Source organism: Manis pentadactyla, chromosome 10 (genome assembly GCF_030020395.1).
Source record: "Manis pentadactyla isolate mManPen7 chromosome 10, mManPen7.hap1, whole genome shotgun sequence".
NCBI classification, from domain to species: domain Eukaryota; kingdom Metazoa; phylum Chordata; class Mammalia; order Pholidota; family Manidae; genus Manis; species Manis pentadactyla.
In genome coordinates, this window is record NC_080028.1 from 122214639 (window position 1) to 122231366 (window position 16728).

At 49.6% G+C, this 16728-nt stretch overlaps 2 protein-coding genes across 2 annotated transcripts in view; one reads left to right on the forward strand and one right to left on the reverse strand.

Annotated features, from left to right (window-relative positions):
• Window positions 1–16728, reverse strand: part of ABAT (4-aminobutyrate aminotransferase) — a 383605-nt gene that overhangs the window by 182455 nt on the left and 184422 nt on the right. The gene's annotated exons all lie outside the window — the stretch shown is intronic.
• The window catches only part of USP7 (ubiquitin specific peptidase 7), a 61812-nt gene continuing 49607 nt past the window's right edge, over window positions 4524–16728 (forward strand). Inside the window, exon 1 of the mRNA XM_036931769.2 lies at window positions 4524–4833. Coding sequence (XP_036787664.1) covers window positions 4761–4833 — 73 coding nt within the window. The 5' untranslated portion in view covers window positions 4524–4760. The remainder of the gene's footprint in view (window positions 4834–16728) is intronic.

Sequence of the window (16728 nt, forward strand, 5' to 3'; positions counted from 1 at the left end):
TGAATGAATGAAAGTGTGTGAGGTTCAGAAATGGTACGAGTTTTACTTTTAACAGATACATTCTCAACCCTCATTTCCCAATGTCTTTGAAAATAATTTAATTTTCCAGGTCAGCAGTTTATTTTTAGAGTTATTAATAGAAAAGTAAATTGAGTCACGGAATAACCCGGCGGCAGTTCTGGAGGCATTTTTAGTGGTAGCTGGGGTTGAGGGATGGCATCTAGTGCATACATCAGGGATGCTGCCAAGGAGAGCCCCCCACGAATTTTCCCAAAATCACATAATTGCAAATTTCTCTATGTCCCATATTCTAACCCATTTAAGAGGGTCAGATCAACAGAAGTGGGTAATAGTATGACTAATTTTCCTAAAAACACACACACACAAAAGGAAGAATGCACTGCTGTCTGCCCATGTTCTCAGCTGCCTCTCATTACTGGATCTCTGGTATTAAAATTTGAGTCAACGCAGTCACACTATCAAAGCATGTTTACGACTTGTTTTTAAAAAATTAACAAGACCCCAACATCTACATGGACACCAGGCCAGCCATTAGCAGTCATTACCAAAGTGGCAACCAAGGAGCTCAGATTAACATTTTGGCACCTCCTTTCCCAAAACTCCGCCCTGGAGAATGTTGGTCACGTGACTTTGTTTTCATTGGACACTGCCTGGTCAATTTGTCATTCATTCACCCTCTGGCAGCCCAGGCCCTGGCACTGAGGGGGTACTCAGCCTAGCAGCAGTTTGAGTGAAGGGGTAGTGGGAGTGGGTCAGGAACTGGGGGCTGGGAGCTCATCACATTCTGCCCCACTCTTACAGTAACTATCTCACCTCTGGGTCATGAAGTGTTTAAATAAAGTTTAATCATTTCATTTGATTTCCAACAGCTCCTTACGGTAGGAACTGTCCTCCTCATTTCCTTGATAAGAACCTTGAGTTCAAAGAGGTTATGCCAGCTTCCCTAGTTCAAGTTTGCAGAACCCTCTATGGAAAGGAGATCATCTGGTTGTGAATCCCAAAGCCCCTTACCCTCCCAAACTGCTTCTAGCTGCGTGACGTTGGCCAAATGCCTCATCTCCTCTAAGCCTAAATCCTCCTCACTAACCTTGTGGATGGGAGGTCAGATCATTTTCCCAAGTATAGATTAAGAATTCAGTTATCCTGAGTGTGGGTGTGGGGGAATGCCTTTCTCCTCTGACACTTGGATCAATTTATTTTAGGCCTTGGCCAACGTAGCTTTCAGGTAGAGAAATATTTTGGTTCTTAAGAAGAAAAACCAATGGGTTGTTTATGCCAAGTCATGGCATGGGGCCCTGGGAGCAGCAGAAATATGTTTTGCTCAGAGAGTAATGATAGGGTGGCCCCTCCCTGCACTTACTGACTCGACTTAATGACAAGGCAGTTGCTCCAGTGGCTCCTATCTCCCTGGGTTTCTGTCTCTGCCTTCAGTCTGAACCACGGTAGGGATTATAAAATGTTTAAAAACTGTCAAATGATCAGAAATGATGCTTCAAGTCTTCCGGCCTCTGGAGCTCCAGGTCCTTTGGAGCCATCTTGGCATTAACCGCTCCCCCACCCCACCAGGAAGCAGGCATTACTCAGCTGATTCCTGTCTTCTGCAGAGTTCTTCCACACACACTCCTCCTGCGTGCAAATGGGCTTTACAGCTAATCCACCAGAGGAAGAAGAAAACAGGCTAGCAGAGCCCTCTGGAATAATTTGGGTCCGGACCTTTTGGTAGGCCTCAGAGGGCACTGATATTGCTTTTCTGGTAGCTGTGATGGCTTAGAAATGAACTCTCCACCTACCATCTACTCCTTGGTGGAAGATGTGGGCAAGACAGGAAAGAACAAAGAGGTACAGTCATTGAATCTTTATGAAAATCCATGTAAAAAGTCTTCAAAGCAAGTAGCCTCTGTCTTTCCCACCTCTGTATCCCAGACAACCCCCAGTTCCTGGAAGGCAGTTAGCAAACATTCATTCAGTCTTTATTGAGCATCTCCGACATGCTAGGTACTGAACTAGGTGCTGAGGAGAGAGCTGTGAAGACAGTTTCTCCTCTCAAGATGCTTCTAGGAGGTGAGACATATTATTTATGTGTCTTGATTTTTTTATTACTGTAATAAATGATTACAAACTTAGAATCTTAAAACAATGTCTCTTTCCCTTTCCTGCAACACCAGTTTGTAGCAAGTCCAGCCAGTTCGATGTGCCAGCATACTTAAACCTGTCCTCTTTTCTCATCTCCTCCTCTTGTCTAGACTATAAACAGCCTCTACTCTGGTCTTCCTAGCTCATTGTTGTCCTTTTGAAAGATTCAACTTTGAGAAAAAAAATTCGTTTTATTGAGATACAATTCACCCATTTAAAGTGGACAGTTTGATAGTTTTTATTATATTAGCAGTGTATATATGTATATAATACTATAATATTAATATATTACTACTAGTATAACTATCAAATAGCATATTTGCATATACATATACATATTGAGTATATTTGCGCATCAGGTATTATGCAAATTTCAGGATATTTTCATCACCCTAAAAGACAACTCTGTACTTACTAGCAATCACTCCTCAAACCCTTAACCCCCAGACCCTACTCTGCTCTTTGTAGATTGACTTGCCCGCTCTGCACATTTCATGTAATAGGAACCTTAAACTATGTACTCTTTCGTGTGTGGCATCTTGGACTCAGCACAGTATTTTCAAGACCCTTCCGTGTTGTAGCCTCGTTCTCTTTAATTTCCAAATAGCAATTCGTTGTACGGGTATACCACGTTTGATTTATCCACCATCAAGGTATCCTTCTTACTCCTCATAATTCCCTGGTTGGCTTTGAACCCAGCAATGAAAATAAGGTTGGCTAGTGTGGAACCCAGTAAGCACGTTATCTCATCCCCCTGCCCAGCCACCTCTTCCTCCACCAGAGAGGTCCTTTCTGCCCTCCCCCAAGTCTAGAGAGCCGGAGAGAAGGACTCCTTTGCATCTGAGAACTGTTCATTAGCATTTGTGTGAATAACAACACCTCTTCAGAATCTGGGGGTGCCCCAGGGGCTGGGATTGATTCCTTCTGGAGTAACTCCTTCGGTGTTCACTTTGGTCTAGCAGGAAATTAACTGGAGGGAGACCTTGAAGTGTATGAAATTCTTGGGGGGAACCTAGTCACTTGAATCGTACTTCATTCAACAAATATTTACTGAGTACTTGCTATGTCCCAGGCATTTAGGATACCACCGTGAGCAAAATGTTCTCTTGGAGGATAGGGTGATGGGCAGCAAATAAGCTGCAGAGAAATGCAGGGAAGGGAGATAAGGAAATGGAAAGTGGGACAGGAATCACAATCTGGCCATTTCAGGGCAAAATTACATTCTCCCTTGAGACGGTCACGTGGATGTACAGATGAGGAAAGGAGCATGTCCTTTTCTCTCCATTCTCTTATTTCACCCTCACTCCCTTGGTTATCATTCAAGAGAGACCCTAATCACCAGAAACCCACAGATCGAGAAGACAGAACGGGAGATGCTCGCTGGCCAAGTCCGGGAATGAGCGAGGCCCGGGGCGCATGATGTCAGCCAGGCTGGGCTGATAGGAAGGGAGCCAACTGACGCCAAAAGAAAGGCTATTTGGGCTGGTTTTGAGGGACCCAACTTTTCTGGTTTCTTCCCTGGTGAGAAAGTAAGTTCTCCCACGTTAGGTATCGGGTGAATAAATGACAGCTCGGCGGCGGGGGGCACTAACGGCAGCGGCTGCCGGTGGGCCCTCCGCTAGGCAGGCTCTCGCCCCTGCCCCTCATGGCCCCCGGGGCTTTGTGGCCACCCAACGCCCAGGCTGGGGCACTTGCCCGGCCCCCCGGCCCCTCAGGTCCGGGGGACGGAGCCGCCCGCGCCGCAGCGCCCCCAGGCCCGGCGGACCTCGGGGCTAGGGAGCGGGCGGGAGGTCGGGGCGGGCGGCGGCGGCGGGCGGGCGGGCCGCTCTCTGCTCCGCCCTCCCGCTCCGCCCTCCGCTCCCGCTCCGCCCTCCAGCGCGGCGCCCGCCCGCCTGCTCGCTGCGCCGCCGCCTGCTCTCCTCGCTCCCTCGCTCGCTCGCTCGCTCGCTCGCTCTCGGGCCCCCCATGCGGATGTGACATTTCACGCCGCCGCCATTTTGAGAGCGAGCCGAGCCGAGCCGAGCCGCTGGGCGCCGCGTCCGCCGCCGGAGCCCCGACGCCGCCGAGGAGGCGGAGGCCGCAGCGTCCCGAACGCGGCCGGCCCGTCGCCCGCCCGCGCCGCCGCCGCTCCCGCCGGCTCCAGGCCCCGCAGGCCCGCCGCGGCCGGCCAGGCCTCCCGCCCGCCGCGCCCGGCCCGAGGCGGGGCTGACGCCGCGGCCCCCGGCCGGCCGCCCTCCGCCCCCCGCCCCCCGCCCCCGGCCGGCTCGCGGCCCCGCAGCCCCGGCTCCGGCGGCGGGAGGCGGGCCCCGCGGCGGCGGCGGCGGCCGCAGCGAGCGACGAGGCCTCCCGGCCCGGCCCGCCGGCCGCCCGCCCGCCTCGGCGCCGAGATTGGGCGAATCGCGAGCAAGTACGTGCGCGTCTCCCTGCCGCCGCCGCCGCCGCCCGCCGCGGGCCGCCCCGGGGCCGCCGCCGCCGACGACGCGCGGGAGGAGGAGGAGGAGGCCGTCCCGCCGCCGCCGCCGCCGCCGCCGCCCCGGCCCGCCGCCCGCCCGCCGGGCCCGCAGCCCGGGCCCCTGGCCGCAGGCGAGGCCCAGGCCGCGGCCGACATGAACCACCAGCAGCAGCAGCAGAAAGCGGGCGAGCAGCAGCTGAGCGAGCCCGAGGACATGGAGATGGAAGGTGAGGCCCGCGGGCGAACGGGTCCTCCCATTGTGGCCGGGCGGCCGCGGAGCCGCGCGCGGGGCTCGCCATCTTTAAGCAGGCCCGGCGGCCCCGGGCCGGCCCGGCGCGGCTGCACCGTCATGCCGGGCCCCCCGCGCCTCATTGTCCGGAACCGGGCCCCGGCGCCGCGCCCGGCCTCCAGGGCGCCCGGCGCCCGCGGAGTACGAGGCATTTCCGGGCTGCTGGCAGCCGGGCTCCGGGGACCTTCCCGGGGCCCGCCTCGTCAGGCCTGGTTCCGGCCGCTGAGCTCGGGGCGCCGGTGGCATCCGCGGGCGCGGGGCTCGCCCACACCTGCCCGCGGGCGCTCCCCCGGCGGCCCCGAGCGCTCCCCCAGGTCGCTTTGGAGCAGCGCTCACCAGCGTCGGGCTTAATTTTGAAACACCTGCGGCTGCGGAGGCCGCCGATGTTCTCAGCCTTTGGCCCCGAGTCCTGAGCCCGGCGCTCCTGGTTTCCGAGTTACCTGTTTTTCTGGGAGTTTGGTACCTGACTGTGCTGAGTGCGGTGCGGCAAGCATCCGGCCAGGTGTGTGTGTGTGTGAGAAACTACGTGAAAGCCCCGCCGCACATGTCTACCCTACATCCGAGGCAAAACTGACTTCCAAGGTGATTTAGTTTTCTGCCCGTCTGGCCACATTTTCCCAAGGGACTGTACTTTCGATAAAAGGTCCCTTCACTTACGTGGCCCAAGCAGAGTTGGTCATCGGAATGCACCTTTTCTTTCTCATGGCCGCAGCAGCTTAAAAGGGCAAAGTCAAAGTAGTTTTAAAAGACTTTCCTTGTGTATGCTGCGGGGTCAGAGGGGCAGGAGTCAAAAGGGGGCATTTGAATGAATGAGGCATGGAACGTTTCCATCTTGGTTTGCTTTTAGGTAGAGATCTTGGGTTGCATAAATGAATGGAGGCTCTGCAGAAGCTCCTGGGAAGCAGCATTTGTCCTGTGGGGTGGCTACACTTGTGGGGACACTGCATGCCGCTTGGTTGGGAACACTTAAACCATGACTGGTATTCCCGTGAATAGCTTGGTCCCTGTAATCGAATGTTCGCCGAAAGGAGGGCTTGCCGATTGTAAAAAGGCAAAGTTGGTAGAGATGCCTGCAGAAAGCACTTCCCCAGGGGTACACTTATATGGCATTAACGGGGGACGGGAGAGCAGAGTCCGCGCCAGGGACCAAGCTATCTATTCACTTGGCCCAATAGCTGCACAGAGCTTCTGGCGTGTGCTTAAACCACCTAGCTGGAGGAATACACCACTGAGAGAATCGTGTGTATTCTTTTTGTGCCACATAAGGAAAAGGATTGCTTTTCAGTTTTCCTTCTGCATATCACTCCGTCAAGACAAAAATCCGATAGTGCTAGCGAATCCGATAGTGCTAGCGGATCCGTTTCCCCCGTGCATTGTCTCAACCACTTTTGAAGTGCTTCTGAACACCAGTGAGAATAAACGTGAACATCACTCAGGAGCATATTTCTGGTACGGAACTGTGTCTTTCGCAAGGATTCATGGTGGCAAGTGTCAAGGACATTTTTCTGTAAGGCTTTGAGAGTGTTGAAGAGTGGTGGAAGAATCTTTGGAGGGCCATGCATGCTTCGAAGACTACTTTTCCCCCTGGAGTTCTATTTTCATATTGGAGTTTGCCTTGGAAAGGTCACCCCTAAAATCATTAATCTGCAAGTTTATTAGAATCTCAAGTACTGGGTAGCAGAGGTTGCAATTAGTTATTCATGCTGATTCCTTAAACTAAAGAAACTTTTTTTTTTGCGGGGGTGGGGGAGCTCTGTCCCAGAGTCATTATACAGAAGGTACCTTGTCTTTATAGGTCCCACCGTTTTCAGACACCCTATGAGCACCCACAGGTGTGTGATTTAAAAAGCTGCGTATTTCAGCCATTCTTAGTCTTCCCACTCCTAAAAGGTGGTGCGAAGTTTTATACCCCTGTCGTTTAGGATCAGGAAGAGTGAAAGAATCCTTCCTGTAAAAATGCCAGCAGGGGGTGATTTAGTGATTGTCAACTCTCGTTGGCTTCATAAGACAGACTGTGACAGCATCTTGCACCTGTTGAGCGTCTTTGCCCTGAGTCCAACAGAACCAGCAGCTGGAAACAGTCAGGGTTCTGATCAGCTTGAGGAAGGGAAGGCTTTGTCAGCCAGGAGTGTCCTGTTCGCCCCTCCCCGGCAGGGTGGTTTCGAAGGAACCTGGGAGACTGGTTTGGTCGGTTGTTTCTTCCTATCAGCAGGTCAATGTTAGTTTGCTCTCCTCTTCCTCCACTTGTTGGGCTTGCATTTGCTTTTGACTGAACTGTTCACAGTTCTTGCTTAGCCGCGGGAGACTACAGTGCTCAGGATCAGTTTTTATTTTTAAAATGTTTTGTTCTGAGCCAGTTAGCAAAGTTATCAAGGGTGAGGACAGAGAGGGAAAAGATGGGGCATGTTGTCTTTTGGTTGGGGTCGGGACCACATGCTTCCTAAAGGGCCTGAAGCAGCCAGTCAAACGGTTCAAGTCAGGAGGCAAACAGAACTGTGGACTCGGTGGTGTTACTAGGTTTGGACAGTTTGTTTATTTGTTGTCTCAGGCAGTGCAGGCCAGGGCGCTGAAGGAGTGACTTGCGCAGGCCTCTGCCCTGGGAGTACTTGGAGAGGTGATAGTCTAGTCTGTGTTATGCCCTGTCCCGCCAACAGGAAGTTTTCCAAAGGCCTTGCATCTACGATGCTGCTGCATGGATGGGCTAACGCAAAGGTGAATACCCTGATGTTTGTTCCGTGGTGTGGCCCTTCTGCCCGTGTGAGCAGTCTGTTTCCCGGAGTAATCTCCGAGACTAATGGGGACAGACAGTTTTGTTTGACTTTTGTACAACCCTCAGACCACTGCTATCAGGACGCCAAGCTGGGAGCAAGTCAGTGAGTCATCTGCAGTTTCCGAAAAGAATGATCACTGACTTGTGTGGTTTTTGTTTGGGGTGGGGGCAGCAGGGGTAGATTTCCTTTCCTTTCAGACTTGTGGGTAGATGGAGTTTCAAGTGACTTTTCTGCTAAGGCAGGTTTGGGAGTGGAAAGGGAAGTCTCTTGCACACAGGCACCCAAATAAACCAAACTTGAGCATTCAGTTATTCCCAAAATTAAGTTTCCTTTTTTCCAGATAGCACTGTAACAAGACAAAACTCAAATATGAGAATACGATTTTCCTCTCACATTATTAGCTTTGGCTGGTAAAAAAAAAAAACAAAAAAACTTTTTTGCAAAGCTACAAAGTGAAAATCAACTTGGAGAGCCCAGAAGAAATATAGAAATATAGAAGAAATTAGGCCAAATCTAGAAACATTTGCTTTCACTCTGACGTGAGCTCATCAAATTTTGATAGGATTGGATGTTACTCCCTAAAGGAATGGCCCTCCTGATCCTTTCAGGTTGCTTATTTTGATTATCTGTAAATAAATAAAGGATTGATAAATGTGGGGAAAGGGTATATACCTTCTTGGTTTTAATTTTTTTGGAGTCAGTTTTGTGGAAGGGGAGGAAGAGGCCATTGAGTTGAAACTCAGGGTGGGGCAGTGGTGACGGAGCACAGCCGGGGCCAGGCCTGCGCTCGAACGTGGACTTTGCCTTGTACTGTGTGGCACGTTATGCATGCACATCTCTGAAATTCTTGGTGCCTCAGTTTCTGCAGCCTTGGGAAGGTCCGGGCCATTTCCCAAGATGGCTTGAGGGTGAAGCACAGAGTTGGAAGCAGAGGCTTGGTTGGTGGTGTTGCTGTGGGGGCACAGCCTTGGCATCCCAGGATAGGATACTTTGGTTAAGATGCAGTGGGGCAAATTGATTTTTGGTGGTAGGCAAAAATGTCCTATGGTGATTATATCCTAAGTGGATTAGGAAGAAAACAACCAGCCTGAATCTAGGCACAGGTAGCATAAGGCAGAATGTGTACATGGCTCCTTAGGCAAGACAGGGCTTGCCAGGCTGTTTGCTCAGCCCCATAACCTTCTCTGATAGAGTAGGTTCTTGTTCTCATCACTAGGGTTACCGCATCTGCTGATAAATTTGATGGGGTTGTGGCAGGAAAGCCAGGGCACTGAGCCTCCAGATTTTGGGAGTCGGCCTCGAGTTCTCTATGGGTCCTCACATCCTGTTCCTGCCGTTTGGTTTTCCAGACGCCACCTTAGAGGAGGCCTCTGTTGCCCCATGCCAAGGGCTTTGCAATAGCCTCCTGCCCGGTCTCTGCTTTCATCCTTCCTGAACCTCACACAGCCATGAGAAGAGACCGCGCACAGGCCCGCTTCGGCCCTTCCACTGCCATGCTTCTAAGGCCTCCCTGTCTGGAGGCATGCAGCCTGGCCGGGCCATCGGGCTGATGTGGACCTCCACCTTCATGTTTGCAGCCCACACACCTGTGCAGCGTGGGCTACAGCTCTGTGCTAGGCCCCGCTCTTGGTAGATGTAGATGGCTTCTTTTGGAATGCCAACTGGACAGCTACTCCAGGAAAGGGGCTCAAAACCCATTCACATGCTGCCTTTTCCCTGAACCTTTCTGGTTGCCTGTGCCCCTTGTCTTGCCTAAGGAGCCATGTACACATTCTGCCTTGTGCTACCTGTGGGGTCGTCACTTGTTTGCCGGTCTTCCTTGCTGTTAGGTTGTTTTTACTGAAGATACCATCTTGTGTTCCTTTTTTGTTAAATATTTGTGGGAGATACCTATTCAGGAAATGGCAACTCTTAAGGCTAAACGGTAGTAAGGAGATGGCTGGCTGGCAAGGTGGTGTGTGAAAAGAGAAAGCCAAAGCCATAAACCGGTATTGCTTTGATAGCTGCTAATTCACTTTTATTGCTTTTAACGTAAGTTGCTTCAGATGGCATTTTGATCCTTTTGGAAGGAAAAGCTTGTTTTCCAGACAAGGACATTGATGAACTTTAATAATTCATTGGGCGTTTCTTTTGAGTAATTAAAAATGTGTTTTTATTCTTGTCCCTGGGTTTTCAAATGAGTAGTATGTAGCCTGGATGTTTCTGCTTGATGTCCAAGGCAAAGAAATTTTACTCTGGAGATCAGGAGTTGTAGCAAGTCATTTCTTGACATGTACTGTCACAGAGTTAAATGTTAAGTGTCATCTGCTTCATAAATTTCTTGTTCTGAACTAATTTGGACTTACGAAAGTCGGGGGAAGCAGGATTTTAAGTGTCATGCATAGGCAAGAAACTCAGTTAGGCCATATTTCTAGTAAGTTAACACACACCTTGGCTAATGAGAAGTCAGAAGTGTTGAAATTCTCCTAAGAGGAGCAGGCCTACTTCTGGAGGTTGGTGAATTAAATTTGAAAGTTAGGAATGGGAGTCATTAGGAAGTTTCTTATGGAGGGAAACACACAGTCCTGAGCAGGAGCTGAATGCTTCCAGAACAGGATGCCCACACCGCGGAGTGTGGGACTGGTAACAACTGCAGATGCTGGGGGAGAGGGGCCTCTGGGAGAACACACCCTGGGAAGGGGCATCATTGTCCCCGCTGTTGGGTTGACAAGAGCTGGGGAGAGCCCTGTAGCCAGTCCAGTTCCTGCATCAGCCCTTGAGGTGTGGGACCGCTGTTGAGAGGTCACGTCTCTTCATAATACAAGATGCCCAGGTGCTTGTCTGACGGAAGGAGCTTAAACTCACCAGGTGTTTGAAAGTGCATGAGTGTTGTGTCTGAGTCTCCAGCGGGTCGTTCTTTGGAGTCATTGGGAATCTAAAAGCTGTAGAGAAGGCAGTTCCTTTGTGTGACCACAGCAGTACGGCGAGGTTTTCTTGCCTGGAATAGAATATTCAAAATGCATGTCCTCCTTTGCTTTTGGTTCCAGGCCAGTGACTAAATTGGTTCTCTTGGCATCCTGATACTGGTAGGACAGTGTCCTTTATTATGTGCCAGCCCCTGGAATATCACCTGGGGAAGGTCTAGCTCTCAGAAGCTGTTAAACTGGCCTCCGGTTTGGAAAGCAGTTGTGTGAGTTTGTCAGGGTGACCTGGATTGCAGAGCACGATCACACCCCAGGGTGGAGCTGCAGGTGTCTGGGTGGTAATCGGACTTCTGGGTGCCCCTCCTGCCAGCTTGCTCGTGGTACTTTGGGGTGGGGGGAGCTCTCCAAAGGAAGCCACGTGGTATTGCTTTAACAGGTAGGCTTAGACCTTTCCCCCCAACTCTGTGCCCCTTGGAAAAAGGCTTAGGGGCCTGGACCTAGAGTTACAAGTACATTTCATCAGTATGACTTTGGGGAATACGTTCTATTCCAGAGCTCTTAACCGACCCTGTGCAGTTGGTGCTGAAGAACGCTCCTTAGCATGTCTACATGGGTTCCTAGTTCAGCTCCTCTCTTTAAATAGCGTAGGGTCGGTAATTTTAAAGACCTTGCTTCCCCTGTCGGTAGTTTATATCACCTTGTAGGAGAAATTACTCAAATCAAGACAACTGTGAAGTAGTTAAAAACATTCTTGGACACACATTGCTGCGTTATAACCATCATAGACACTTGTAAGCATTCTCCCTGAATGTTCTCAGGCTTTTTCTCTGACACCTTTAGCTTGTGAGGACTAAGAGGTCACTCTGGTAGGGGCCTGGAAGCCTGGCTAGAAAGTGGAGGTGTGTGGCCTCTTGAGCCCCAGCTTTTGGGCTGTGCCTGCCCTTCAAGTCTAGGAGCCGATAAGCCACTTCTGATTGGCGTGGGATCCTCCCTGCCCTTGCCAGGATTCTTCATTTCTCTGAAGCACTCAGGTTACCTGCTGTACCTGCTAAGAACAAACGAAGGTCATTCTCCTGCTTTAGACACATCTTTTGCCAGGAAGCCTCTCCTTTTCATGTGTCGGCTGGGGAGATGCCGTGGGGGGTTGAGAGACTCTAAGGGTTTAACCCTATGCTGTGCAGTACAGTAGCCACCAGCCACAGGGTGGTTATTTGAGGTTTCAAGCAAAATAAAAAATCCATTCCCCCATGGCTAGCTATGTTTCAGGTGTTGAGTAGCCACACGTGACAGTACAGATACTGAGCGTGCCCAGCAGATGCGGAAAGGGCGTGTGACCAGAGCTGGCCTAGATGCTCTGGGTGGATTGCTGGGCTAGGAAGCATTTCTGGTAGCATGAATGACACATTGAATGTTGGAATGATACAGTGTGACCTGGAAAAGCAAAATGAAAGTGAGTAGATGCGTCGGAAACTTGTGGATAAAACATTCTTGGGCAGACCTTACAGAGCAGGGCTTCTCCGGTTACTTTTGCTGAGAACCAGATTTTTTTCCCCACCATTTTACCAATTTTATTGAGATATAATTGACATAACAACATCGTGTGAGTCTAAGTTCTGCAACATAATGATTTAATATATATACACATTGTGAAATTATCACAAAGTTTAATATCTATTATCTCACATTGTTACCAAATTTTTTTCTTGTGATGAGAACTTTTTTTTTTTTTTGAGAGGGCATCTCTCATATTTATTGATCAAATGGTTGTTAACAGTTAACAACAATAAAATTCTGTACAGGAACTCAATGCACAATCATTAATCCACCCCAAGCCTAATTCTCATCAGTCTCCGATCTTTTGAAGCACAACGAACAAGTTCTTACATGGTGAACAAATTCTTACATAGTGAATAAGTTCTTACATGGTGAACAGTGCAAGGGCAGTCATCACAGAAACTTTCGGTTTTGATCACGCATTATGAACTATAAACAATCAGGTCAGATATGAATATTCGTTTGATTTTTATACTTGATTTACATGTGAATCCCACATTTCTCCCTTATTATTATTATTATTTTTAAATAAAATGCTGAAGTGGTAGGTAGATGCAAGATAAAGGTAGAAAACATAGTTTAGTGCTGTAAGAAAGCAAATGTAGATGATCAGGTGTGTGCCTATAGGCTAAGTATTAATCTAAGCTAGACAAGGGCAACAAAACATCCACGGATGCAGAAGATTTCTCTCAAAATGGGGGGTGAGGTTCTGAGCCTCACCTCTGTTGATCCCCAGTTTCTCACCTGATGGGCCCCCTGCGACTGTGCCTGTCTTAGGGAGAACCAGATTTTTTTTAACTTCCAATTTCCAGTCCATTGTCGACAATTTTTAAGGTGTATTCTGTAGAAGTAACAGTGCAAACAAATGATTTAAGTAGTGAAACAAAATAAACATACAGAATACAAGCCCCAGTTTATTATTAAATTCAAGAAATGTAAAGTTACATCCTGACAGTTATATTCAGAACAAACATAGCAAAGAATTGCAGGAACTGTACATGCTCGTTGAAAGTATATGTATAGATCACCAGTACAAAAGAAATGTTAGTATGCATAGAGCTTCAGCTTTCCCCATGGTAGCTGAACAAAACTGCACGTGAAATAGCAATTCCTCGTTCAAAGCGCACACGTACACATGGGATGCATGCAGGTATGTGTATAAAGGAACAGTCTGGCTTTCTGCTTGGATAGATAATATCCCTGCTTCTTTTAGAGGATGAGGTTTATCCAAACATGTGTCTCTGTTTGTTTTACTAATTCTCATGTGGATCCAGTGCTACAGAGGTATGCAGACAGAATAGGAGAGGTTCTTAAAGTGATTTTCCAAAATTTATCTAGACAGCTTTAGCTATAGCCAGTAAACTTAGAGCTAAATTATATTTCATTGAAAGAAATGGATTCTGGGCTAAATCTACGTTGGGATTGCAGTTAATAAACTAACCTTGAAATCTCACAAGCTGTGATGTCCTTTGTGACATGTGACATGCCACACCTGTTTGATGACACCCAGTCTGGCCGGTGCTTGGATGTTGCAGGGAAGTCGGGTTGCTGAAAAGTTTCTTCACTTGTTCTTCATTTTGCCTGAGTCTGTAGAGTGAGACACCTATTTGCAGACTCTGCAGAGCATATTGTTCTTATACCATCCCCTGTGCTTGCTTGTCTTGGCTCCCACAGGGACCGGGGCCCTGGCTTTCTCCTGGCCCCACTGCGCCCTAGTGGCATAAGAGCTCTCCTTGGTGTGGCGCTCACAGAGTCTGGGCAGGGCTTCTGTTCATCGGATAGAGTGGAGGAAACCCCTCCCAGTTGTGGCAGGCAGTCTGCCTCACAGGGTCCAGGTGCCTTTGCCTGCCTGGGGAACATGTGCAGGGAGGGCCTGGGGGAAAAGTTAGGGGGTCGCTGTGCCACAAAGGGAAGACAGGCCTGGACGACAGTGGGGCCTGGGGTCAGCTGAGGCTTCACCGAGTTGGTGACACAACTGAGTTTGAAAAAAGGGGGGCAGGAGGTGTAGGTAGCATGATGCAGTTGGGATCTGCGACCTCTGTGACTAGACTTTCGGATCTACGGTAGGCAGAATCAAGAAAGGCCCTCAAAGAGGTCCATGTCCTGATCTTCAGAACCTGTGATTGTTCCCTTGCATGCAAGGGTGCAGATGTGACTAAGGGTCCCTAGGTGGGATTATCCTGCATGATGCAGGTGGCCTCAGTGTAATGCCCAGGATCCTTATGTGTAAAAGATGGGGTGGGAGTACTAGAGTGGCTGTGAAAAGCCCATTGCTGGCCTTGAGGATGGAGGGCGGGGGAGCCCAGGCATGCAGGCAGCCTCTAGAAGCTGGAAAAGCTGAGAATAGATTCTTCTGGGAGCTTCCAGAAGGAACCAGCCCTGCTGATACCTCACTTTTAGCCCACTGAGGCCCACTGCAGACCTCTGACCTCCAGAAGACTTAAGCATGTGTTGTTTAAGCTGCTAAATGTGTGGTAATCTGTGCCAGCAGTAATTGGAAACTAGTACAGGATCCAGGGGGCTGGGTAAGAAGCAGCAGGTAGGCAAGCCTTCAGAGAGCTGTGGAGAGGCTCCATGAAGGTGTGGCAGCTGGGTCTCATGGAGGACTCCTCCCAGGGCCAGGCCATGTCGTGTCATGTGAGCGCTGGACCTGTACTGACTCCTTTGCTCCTCACTGCAAGTCTGAATTGCACCATTGTCCCCATTTCACAGCAGAGCAAAAGGAAATGCTGAGCAAGTAGGTAACTCACTCAGTCAGGGTGAGTGATGGGATTTGAACCCATGCAGTCTCACTTCACAGCCTTGAGATCCATCATAGCCAGTAGACACTGTTGTTATTAAAGTAGTCATCACTGCTTTTTAATTGAAACACCTCTGCTGCCTTCTCATGTTTCTTACCTCCCTGCCCCAAAGTGGTAAACTGCAGTGGGCTCCTGAATGTTTTTGTGAGGTTCACCACATGCTTTGAATATAGAAAGCAGCTTGCTGCCAAAATTGGCTGGGACCACTGGGGCAGTTGAGCAAGAGGAATGTGGTGGCATAAGTAAGAGGGAAAATAGTTACATATTTCTCAAGGTAGATTCCTCCCTCCAATAATTGAAGTAACTGAATCAGGTATATTCAGTAACATGTTATAAGATCCTGAGCTGAAATGAACCATCCCTAAAGCAAACCATTTGAGGCTCTGGGTGTATGGAGAGGTTTCAGTTCGGGAAGGCTCGGCTGGGGCCCTGGCACAGGTGTGCTGCTCCGCAGACATCCAGTGTGGTGGCCTTCAGGGCTGGCTGTTGGTGCACCTTAAAGTAGAGGCTGTAGGCCACATCCATTCAGGTCTGTGGGCCATCCTGTCTCCGCAGCCCTGCATATACAGATGAGCAAAAGCACACAAAGATGGCGCTAACCTGGGTGTCCTGCCTGCTCCATGGGCCACAGTCAGTTGTGAAGCCGGGAGCAGCTGTGTTTGTCTCCTCCTTGTGGCCTGTCACCAGGGTTCATTCTTAAGGTGGCAGCGTTCCGAAGCCATGAGGAAAAGGGTCAGAGGTACCAGGTCCCGGAATTCCTTAACTGGGCAGGGATTGAAGAAAGGAGGTGATCTAGGACAGCCAGTGTCCTTACTTCATTAGCTTCCAGCTAGCTGGGTGGTATTGTTTTTGTGGCATATTTTGAATATTTTCCTTTGGGCCTCTTTCCCTGACAGGGAATTTTAAAATGTGCTGTGTATATTCCCAGGGAAGCATGTTTAGCTTTTGTGAAGGGATTGTAACAGTGAAAAACTATACCAAAAATGACACAAAACAGTTGTAAATGCAGAAATCCTTACTTGGTTCAATGTTGGTCTTGACCTATTAAGTCATGGGTGGAAGAAAGCTTAAATAAGTGTGGCCTTCCGGGTCTTAGTTTTTCTGAGGGTCCCCTCTGCTCCCACAGTGCACACAGATGGGGTCTTGTATTGTATTATGTGAGCAGAGGGGTCTTGTGTTTCTGTGACTGTCCCTGAAAGCGTGCCTTCTTGGACATCACAGAGATAGGTAATTTCAGTCATTGTGCAGGAGTGGATTTAGGATATCTGTCATTATTGGTGCCTCAGTTTCTGCAGGGAAAAGAGATAGGCAGAGGGGAGCCACAAGTTCTGGCCTCAGGGAAATTAGCAGGCAGTGGCGATGTCCACAGAACCAGCGGTGACAGTGTGGTAATGGTCAGGTAACTAGTGGTCGGCACAAACGAGACCTTCAGGCAGGTTGATACGGAGTGTCTGGAGGATGCATGGAAGTGAGGTGGCCCATGCATCCTTGTTGGGGGAATGCAAGTGATCCTTGAGGTAACTTGTTCAGATTAAAGACGGATGGCACCAGTCACCCTCTGTGTCTTACACGGCTGGCCATGCAAGTTCTGGGCAGGGGGAGTCCTGGGGACCCTTGATAGGCTACGAGCTCCTCCTGCCCTCTGGGCTCTACCACTGCATGGCTTGTGATGGTGAAAGCATGGTCCCCGTCAAGCTGCTGAATGCCTGCAGGATGACTTTGAAGTTGGTCATTAATTACCTTGGGATCAGGTATAGTAGTACAAATCTAAATGTTTCTGTTATGGTCAGTATTTCCTTGGAAA